Here is a 9,373-nt window from a genome sequence, read left to right as displayed (position 1 = left end):
CCAAAGACGTGCTGTCATTGTGACCGAGTCCAACTTTACACTGAGATAAGGGAGTCTCTGCAGAGGGGAGAGCTTGCTCTTCTCCCAGTTGACCTGAAGGCCCAGTCGGACTAGGTGCTTGTGCACCATGTCCCTATGTACACACAACAACTCTCAAAAGTGTGCTAAAATTAGCCAGTGGTAAGATAGTTGAGGATGCGAATGCCTGCTACCCTTAAAGGGGCAAGGGTGCCCTCAGCGACTTTGGTAAAGACACGAAGTGACAGCGACAACCCGTAGGGAAGGACCTTGTACTGCTATGCACAGCCTTCAAAGACATTGCTTCTGTGCATCTGAGACAGTCCCTTGACATTGTGTCGTTGGGACATAATGTGTTCCTCCTCCCGAGGCGGATTGCGGTTTTTACATCTGCACCATCTATATTGCAGGCAGATTGTGACTCAAATAAAATCTGAGGACTGGTTTGTCATGGTAGATCTTAGGAGGCATAATTCCATGTATCCATCCTTCCAAAGAACAGGAAATTCCTGAGCTTCGTTTTCGGGGGCAAGCGTACCAATATCGGGTTCTTCCCTTCAGTCTAGCTCTATCACCTTGCACTTTCATGAAATGCGTGGATGCAGCACTAGCTCCGATGCGACTCCGGGCATCCACGTGTTAAACTATGTTGACAATCGGCTAATCTCAGCACAATCTGAACGGATGGTGGTTCGGCATCGAGATGTCATCCTCGCCATTATGAAAGAGTTAGGGTGAAGGCTGAATGCCAAGAAGAGTGTGCTTTCTCCGGCACAGAGAACCACTTTTCTAGGCGTGGTGTGGGACTCAACGACGATGCAGGCACGTCTGTCTCCTGCACGTATCGATTTGATTCTCACTGCCATAAACAAGATAAAGCTAGGCCAGTCACTCACTGTCAAACATTTTCTGAGACTTTGGACACAGCTGCCATCAGACCCAAAAGCGATATCTTTTGGCCCGCTGTACAAGAGACCCTTGCAGTGGTGGCTCAAGACCAATGGGGTTTTCCCAGAGGGGAACCCACTCCACATGATCAAGGTCTTTGCACCTTGATGATATGGAGGAAGCCTTGGTTCTTGTTCCAAGGTCCCATGTTAGGAGCCCATTGTCATTGCTTCATGCTCACGACAAATTCTTCCCTCAAGGGCTGGGGAGCAGTTATGGAAGGCCACTCAGCTCAGGGTCTGTGGAGGAGTCATCATCTCTCGTGGCACATAAATTGCCTGGAAATGATGGCTGTCTTCACAGCATTGAAGCATTTCCTCCCAGGCCTGAGAGGCCATCATGTACTTGTTCGCACAGACAACACATCAGTGGTCTCTTCTATAAAGCATTAGGGGGTCTGTGTCCGTGCCCGCTATGCAAACTGGCACACCAGATCCTCCTGTGGTCCCAAGGAAAACAGCTAACCCTGAGAGCAGTATACATTACAGGATACCAAAACTTAGGAGCAGACATCCTATCCAGGCAGGGGTTGAGGCCAGGGGAATAGAGACTTCACCCCGAGGTGGTGAAGTGTATATGGGAGTTTTTTTTGGCCAAGCGTAAGGGGATCTGTCTGCACCTCAGGATATGACAAACCCAGCTCTCTTGGGGCTGGACATTATGGTACAGATTTGGCTGAGGCTCCGTCTGTACGCTTTTCCCCCGATTGCTCTGGAACCTGTTGGTTTGGCCTCTGAGGGGCCGAGGTTGTGGAGACCATACTTTACTACTTTACCATAAATTCTTTTCCATGTCACATCAAAATCTAAATGCTGTATTAAAATCAGATGGACCCATAATTACACCATGAGAGCAATATACTGTAATAAAAATGTACTTTCTTTCTTTCTTTCTCTCACTCCCATCATTCTTTCTTTCATCATCACTCCCATCCCCTCTTTTTTGCTCCTCCCGCTTTTATATCTTAAGTGAGCATATAAACTTGTCCGTTTACATCTGGACCCAAAACAATTTACTAAGCAAACGGTAAGTTCACTCTTTCAGCAATGTCTTTAATTTTGTATTTATATTCTTCATTTAATTGTTAACCTGCAATTTTCTTTCTCATTTAATTTTCCTATCAGATTAAATAAATGGAAAAATCCTCAGGATAAAAAAGATTGTATTACAGCTTGATGTTCTTTGGACAGCCATAAAGATATTTTTAAGGAAAAGAAAAGGGAAAACAACAACTGTCAAAAATCTTACTTCCCAAGAAAAAAGGACTGTCACTTATATTAAACTGAGCTTGACACCAGTGCAAAAGCGCAATGAACTCTACAATGCTTTTATATAGTCTACAAGAAAGATATGCAGATGCTTTTGCAAAAAATTTTACCATTGTTTTTCTTGCAGTCATAATTATCTCCATAAATGGAATGTTTGTATTCATATTCTTTAGGAGTTCAATTTTCTACAATGATCCGAGATATATATTATACATTCACTTGGTTATCAATGATATGCTCATGGTTTGTTTCAGTGTAATTCTATTTGTCATGACTTTTGCATGGCAAACTGTACCTCTCCCGTTCTGTGTTACACTGCTAATAATAGCCTCAACAGCTCATAAGAACACTCCTCTGACTTTGGCCGGTATGGCCGTTGAACGTTACGTTGCCATCTGCAAACCACTGCATCACCATCAGATTTGCACAGTGCGCAGGACGTACATCCTTATCTCTCTGATTTGGGGTGTAGGAGTTTTACCTGGATTGGCTGAATTGATTCTCCTTTCAATTGTTCGTCCTTTATCTATCTTTACAACAGGTACATTCTGTAGTTCAGCATCTCTTTATAACACAGCGTATCATGGAGAACTAAGCAAATTTATGAATGGGCTTTATACATCTGTTGTGTGGGTAATTCTTGTATTCACATATTGTCGAGTGCTTATTGCGGCCAGAAGAGCCACCACTGATAAATCCTCAGCAAAAAAGGCCCAAAGCACCATCCTGTTACATGGAGCACAGCTTCTGCTCTGTATGTTGTCCTACATTACTCCTGTGTTAGACAAAATTTTTCTCCAAATTGTTACTGATCAGCAGAAGAAAATCTTCTTTTTCAATTATCTTTTAACAAACATTGTACCAAGACTTCTTACACCTCTGATTTATGGTGTACGGGATAAACATTTTTATAAACATATAAAGGGACTTTTTTCATGTAAATTACCTAATGCAAAGGTTGAATCAACCAAATATTAAGCAAAAATGACTTTATCTTGCTAGTTTGTTTTCTTTACTCTTGTTACTTGCTTACTCTGCAGAAATACTGATATTAGCCATCTTTGTTAATGCTTACATACTGTATGTTTTTGTGCAGTCATAATACATTACAGAAAATTTTGGAAGGGACTGTAATCTTGTGTTTATCCTACAATTATATACAAACATGAAAAATTCTTAGTTTTATTGTTTATTGTTTATTTAAGCCTGTAGCTCAGCTAGTGAGTGTGGTGCTTTTTCATGGGTTCACTACTTTTCTGGGAACACAGATTAAAAAAAACTTTTTACACTCCAGCTAAAAATGATATGGGGTTTAAGTTCCTATTTGTTCTCAGTTAAGTTGTCCGGTATTGTCAAGTCAACATGCTGTTTCATTGCCTTCTTTGTACCTGTGGATTACTGGAGTATGTGTTATTTAATAAATACTTTTGTTTTGGAACATTTTGCATCTTTGTCATCTTCATCGGACCTATACGTGACAGGTGTCATGTACAGTATATCATTTCAACTAAACTTCCTGCCAGTTCCACGAAAAAAAACAAAGAAAAAAAAACAAACATTCGGGGCTAGACTAAATTCTTTCGGGGCTAGAAAGATTCTAATTTTCTAGAAATTCTCAATCCCATTGCCATACTCACTCAGAGAATTGTTATGAAATACAAAGTTCTGTTATGAAACACAAGATGGCGCAGACTGATAAGTCCTTAACTCAATCTGCTAGCAATCGCATCATTCTCAGGGCACAGCTGATTGGTCCGTGTTGCATTATATGCTTTAAAATATTTGTTCATTGTTTGTACTAGCAGTTTGCAGCACGCTTTCAGAAACCCCCCACCTTCCCCAGCTCCACCTGTGTAGATCTGCTATGGGTAATTCATGTATGCTACATTGTGCAGCAGCAGCATGTCTTACATGCTCACAGTAGCGTGTCTATGTATTTGCAGTAGAAAATGCTGCGGTAGTAGGTGTTACCAGTATAACACAGTTTTTGGCCGTACACGGGTTACTTTCCCACTGTGGCACCGCCCCCGCTGTTGTTTTGGTTAAATAAAATCCACAGGAGTAAATCACGCACATCTTATTTTCATTACGGGTACTGGATCACAAGTATAATCCATGTAGTCAGTAACAGATCCGCACACCGAATAAGCTCCCATTCAAAAAATGTTTTATTAGTGACATTTCGGGCCTCACATGGCCCTTCCTCAGACTAACGTTAGTCTGAGGAAGGGCCATGTGAGGCCCGAAACGTCACTAATAAAACATTTTTTGAATGGGAGCTTATTCGGTGTGCGGATCTGTTACTGACTACTACTTGGTTAAATAAAACCCATTTAGTTCTGTTTGACAATGGACGCTACAATTATAAACTGAAAGATTCTGCAGAGTCGCAGCACAGTGCCAGAGTCCTGCACGGGTTCAGGTACCCGCGGGTCGGGTCGGACATGGGATAAACACGGGTCTAAACACGGGTTTAAAACAATCATGTGAAAACGTAAAAAGATATGCATATTTTTTGGACACATCTACAAAAATATGCATGAAATGGTGCGAGCCCAAATTAAGGCTGCTCCCCAGCAAGGCCCGTCTGCCCGGTGCATGAGCCACCAAATCTTTGGGGGGTGGGGGGTCTTTAGTCTGGAGGCTGTCCTTTGCTCTTCTTGCTTTTGGGGGGGTACACTGGGTTTGGGCAAAAATTCCGAGCTCGGAGCCCTCCCCCCGGACAGCACGCCAAATACGCATAATCTTTACTCCACTTAATTACATGTAAGTGTGAACTTGTGAAATTATGTTTTATTAACAAAGTTCCGGAGGAGCATGTTCAGATAATTAACCTAAATTAACTCAAGAGGAGCACTTACCTCTGTTCGTCAATAGTTTAACAGCATCCATCCACCACCCCATCTCCTCACTTCTAGTCCCAACTACTCTTACAACAACCGGTGTACTCTGGGTTCGGGCAAAAATTCAGAGCTCGGAGTGCTCCCCCCGGACAGCACGCCAAATACGCATAACCTTTACTCCACTTAATTACATGTGTGAACTCGTGTGAACAAGTGTGAACTCGTGAATCACGTGACGAGAGTAATCCCTGCTACAGACTGTGCGATTTTGGCAATCATTTAAGATCGTTACAAATCACACTGTGACAACATGGATCTAATAAATATGGGTACAACATGTATGTACGCAGATTGTACGCTGATGACACATTGAATCATAGGCTATGATGCAATTCCTCGATTAAATTCGAGTACTCAATTTAAAAAAAACTTTGATTGCAATTTACCTGTGTTGAGTAACCGCAAAATATCGGAAGTGGCTTATTCCAATTCTTTCATTGCGATTTCAAAGCAAAAGTTTAAACCCTCACTCTGAGTTTGCATGTTTTGATGTCCACATATTCTTGTTCAAGAAATTACAGTGGCTGTGGCATTTCTATTGTAAAGAAGTGGCCCAATACTAAATATTAAGTGGACATTTGAATGAAATGTTGTTTGACCAATACTAAACAAGGATTTTATCTATTATGTATATTACATTATGTATTTTAGTGGTGTTGTTCAAAACCATATGATTTCTTGTTTTTGATTGCTCCATTGTTATATGCATTTTAAGTAATTTTAAAGGCTATTGTTCGCCTTAGGTCTATTTTTATTACCAGAAAAAATAATTTGATTACTCGATTAATCATCAAAATAATAGACGATAACTCGATTACCAAATTAATCATTAGTGACAGCCCTACAAGTAAGTATAGATGAATAAAACATCAGCATGCCCTAATGGTGAACAAATAGAGCAAGATGAATCGCACTTTGGCAATTGTGGTTTTTATGTGTGCTGAAAAAAAAGAGGTGGCAAAAGAGAATATGGACACAGTCATGGCTAGGGAAAAGAGGCCAACTTGGCATGCCAATTTTGCAAATGGAGCTTGAGGTAATTAGGTTTAAGATTTAACGTCATGTCACGTTGATCAATAAGCCATTTCATGTTGCATTTTTATTGGCTATTCAGTGGACGTAGGTCGTAGCAGCAAACACACTGCGAGTTTGACATTAGAAAATTATCGCAGGCTATCTTTGGTCGCAAGAGCGAAACAATGGCCGTCTTTGAACCTCTCACACTGACGTAGTACTAACGTTTAGGAGCCACGACCACAGAAATTGCCAAGATTTGTCATCTTTTGTCTGGGACAGCCCAAAATCGTACAATGTGTGCCGTGCATAAGGAGAGATGACTGACAAGATGATGGTGCCATGGCGGAGAATATGGTGCGCAACAGATCGTAAGCGTCATTGACAAATATTTTATTTTGTGAAAAATGTGTGGTCAGCACACAGCTCCCTATATGTTACGAACTGCTCCGAGACACGAGGGTAGAGGATCCAAATGCAGCTTTTATTAAAGGGGTTATCCAGAATCGTAATCCAACAAGCAGAGGAAGACAGTCCAAACAAACAAACAAACAAACAAACCAAAACAGGCAGGGGTCAGAGGCACAAGAGTAATCCACGGGACAGGCAAGAAATCCAAAAAACCAAGAGACAAGAAAACCAGGGAACACACTCAGAAGTGCAGTGCAACAACATACAAAACTTCGCAGTGAGTGAAGGGGTGAACCAGGCTTATATGGGGTGAACTAAACAAGAAGATGAGATACAGGTGAATGTGATAATGAGTGCTGATGAGTCCAGGCAGAGAATAATGGGAGATGTAGTCTGTGAGTGTCTGGTGTGGAGTGCCCTCTGGTGGCTCTCAAGGGCACTCCAGCTGGTGACCGTTACACTATACACATAAGCACTCTCTTTCCTTCCCTCCCTTCCTTCTCCCTTGTGTTGCTTTTTTCTCCCCCCTCTTTTACATCTTATCTGAGTATATAAACTGGTCCTTTTTCGTCTGGAGCCAAAACTATTTACTAAGCAAACTGAAAAGGGTAAGTTGTCTTTATTATTATTTTTGTATACTCTTCATTACTTATAATTGTCAACAAAATGTTTCTCCTTTTTTCATTTCTATTTCAGATTAAATCAATTTAAAAATCTTTGGATAAATAGGCTACCATCGTATTAGCTGGATGTACTTTTGACAGTCATCAAGGTCGTTGAAAGGAAAAGAACAACATCAACAGTAAAAAAAAAAATTCTTTACACCTGTGCATGAGGACAATGAACTCTACAATGTTTCTATATAGTGTACAAGAAAGATATGCAGATGCTTTTGCCAAAAATTTCACCACTGTTCTTCTTGCTGTCATAATTCTGTCCATTAATGGAGTATTTGTATTGACGTTTTTTAGGAGTTCAATTTTCTACAATGATCCAAGATACATATTATACATTCACTTGGTTATCAATGATATGCTCATGGTTTTTTTCAGTGTAATTCTTTCTGTGATGGCTTATGTATGGCAAAATGTACCTCTCCCGTTCTGTGTTACACTGCTAATAATAGCCTCAACAACTCATAAGAACACTCCTCTGACTTTGGCCGGTATGGCCGTTGAGCGTTACATCGCCGTCTGCAAACCACTGCATCATCATCAGATTTGCACAGTGCGCAGGACGTACATCCTTATCTCTCTGATTTGGGGTGTAGGAGTTATACCTGGATTGGCTGACTTGATTCTCCTTTCAATCGTTCGTCCTTTATCTATTTATTCTACAGTTACTTCTTGTGGTGCATCAATTCTGTACAGCACACCATACCATGAAGTACAGTCCAGATTTATGAATGGCCTTTACTCATCTGTTGTGTGGGTAATTCTTGTATTCACATATTGTCGAGTGCTTATTGCGGCCAGAAGAGCCACCACTGATAAATCCTCAGCAAAAAAGGCCCAAAGCACCATCCTGTTACATGGAGCACAGCTTCTGCTCTGTATGTTGTCCTACATTACTGCTGTCATAGACAAGATGTTTCTCCCACTTCTTCCAGTTGATCGGGCAAGACTAACCTTTATAAATTATCTTCTAACAAACATTTTGCCACGACTACTCACTCCCCTGATTTATGGTGTTCGAGATAAGCATTTTTACAAACACATGAAGGAACTTTTTTCATGCAGATTATTCATTGTAAAAGTTGAATCAATCAAAAAATGAGCAAAAAAGGGCAACATCATTAGATGTTTCATAAAAATGCATCACAATTGTTGGTAAAGCATGCATACTGTAATTCTTAATGTAAAGTGTACCAGATGAATGTTTTGCCACACAGATGTAAATGTTAAACCTAAGAAAATGTACTGCCATGCTGTTATGCAATAAATTAACAGTGTTCTTTAATTGTAAACAATACTTTTCCATGATTTTTAAAGTGACATAATGAACTTATGTGTTAAAATGGCACTTCAGAAAGTAAAGAAATGTAAGAAATGTTTACATTAAAACATACAGTAAATGATTATGAGCAGGCGGACCATAATTACCTGTACACTCCTAGCAATCTTGTGTGGTTTATTTCCTATACAGTTGTACCAAAATGTTTCAGCTTAGCTGTGTACGATGAAAATAGTGCAAAGATGTTAGACAAAGTAAAACTATAATCATGCTTCTGTAAATGTAAATGTAAATGCAAAATTATCAACAAGCAAAATAAAAGTACAAAATAAAGTGTAGACAAACATTATATATATATATATATAATATATATATATATTCTTAAGGGCACTCTACATTTTTCATTCAGAATGGTCTGTTTAGGTCTTGATTGAATAGCACTGGATTTTATTTAGTTGTGTTACAATTTCCCAAAAGGTGATCTGATTATATTTTATTTGTGATATGCAATTTGATTTACTAAATTTTTTACAGTGGTGTTGGGGTTTGCACTCTGTCGTTTTTTCTTGTTTTTTTATTTTTTTATTAATAATAATAAAAGTCATTTTAATATATTTTTACCTGTTATATTTTCTGTTTTAATACAACGTGTTGGATGAATACATTTACAAGGATGAAATCTGCTTCAGGGTTGAGATTTAAACAATTACAAAACAGGAAACTGTTTAACTGTTAATCACAGCAACCACATACAGGTCTCATTCAGACAAGATATGCTGACCCTATGTGATAACAATAAGAGGTCCAAGAAGGTGTTCATTGCTAAGCCTGGTGTGGTATTTGGTTTTAATAAAATTA

The 9,373-nt window shown here is 39.6% G+C and overlaps 2 protein-coding genes across 2 annotated transcripts; both read left to right on the top strand.

The window, feature by feature from the left end:
* Nucleotides 1–2,276: 2,276 nt before the first annotated feature.
* LOC307165967 (odorant receptor 131-2-like) lies at nt 2,277–3,212 on the top strand (the record flags this gene model as incomplete). The annotated part of the gene is made up of 1 exon (XM_079884051.1): nt 2,277–3,212. One exon carries the CDS (start codon nt 2,277–2,279, stop codon nt 3,210–3,212), a length of 936 nt encoding a protein of 311 aa, XP_079740177.1.
* Nucleotides 3,213–7,402: 4,190 nt separating this feature from the next.
* On the top strand, nt 7,403–8,338 carry LOC307165966 (odorant receptor 131-2-like; the record flags this gene model as incomplete). The annotated part of the gene is made up of 1 exon (XM_079884050.1): nt 7,403–8,338. The coding sequence occupies one exon, from the start codon at nt 7,403–7,405 to the stop codon at nt 8,336–8,338; it is 936 nt and encodes a 311-aa protein (XP_079740176.1).
* Between the last annotated feature and the right edge of the window lie 1,035 nt (nt 8,339–9,373).

Source organism: Squalius cephalus (genome assembly GCF_949319135.1).
Source record: "Squalius cephalus genome assembly, chromosome: 10".
NCBI lineage: Eukaryota > Metazoa > Chordata > Actinopteri > Cypriniformes > Leuciscidae > Squalius > Squalius cephalus.
This window is presented reverse-complemented; position numbering and strand designations above follow the sequence as displayed.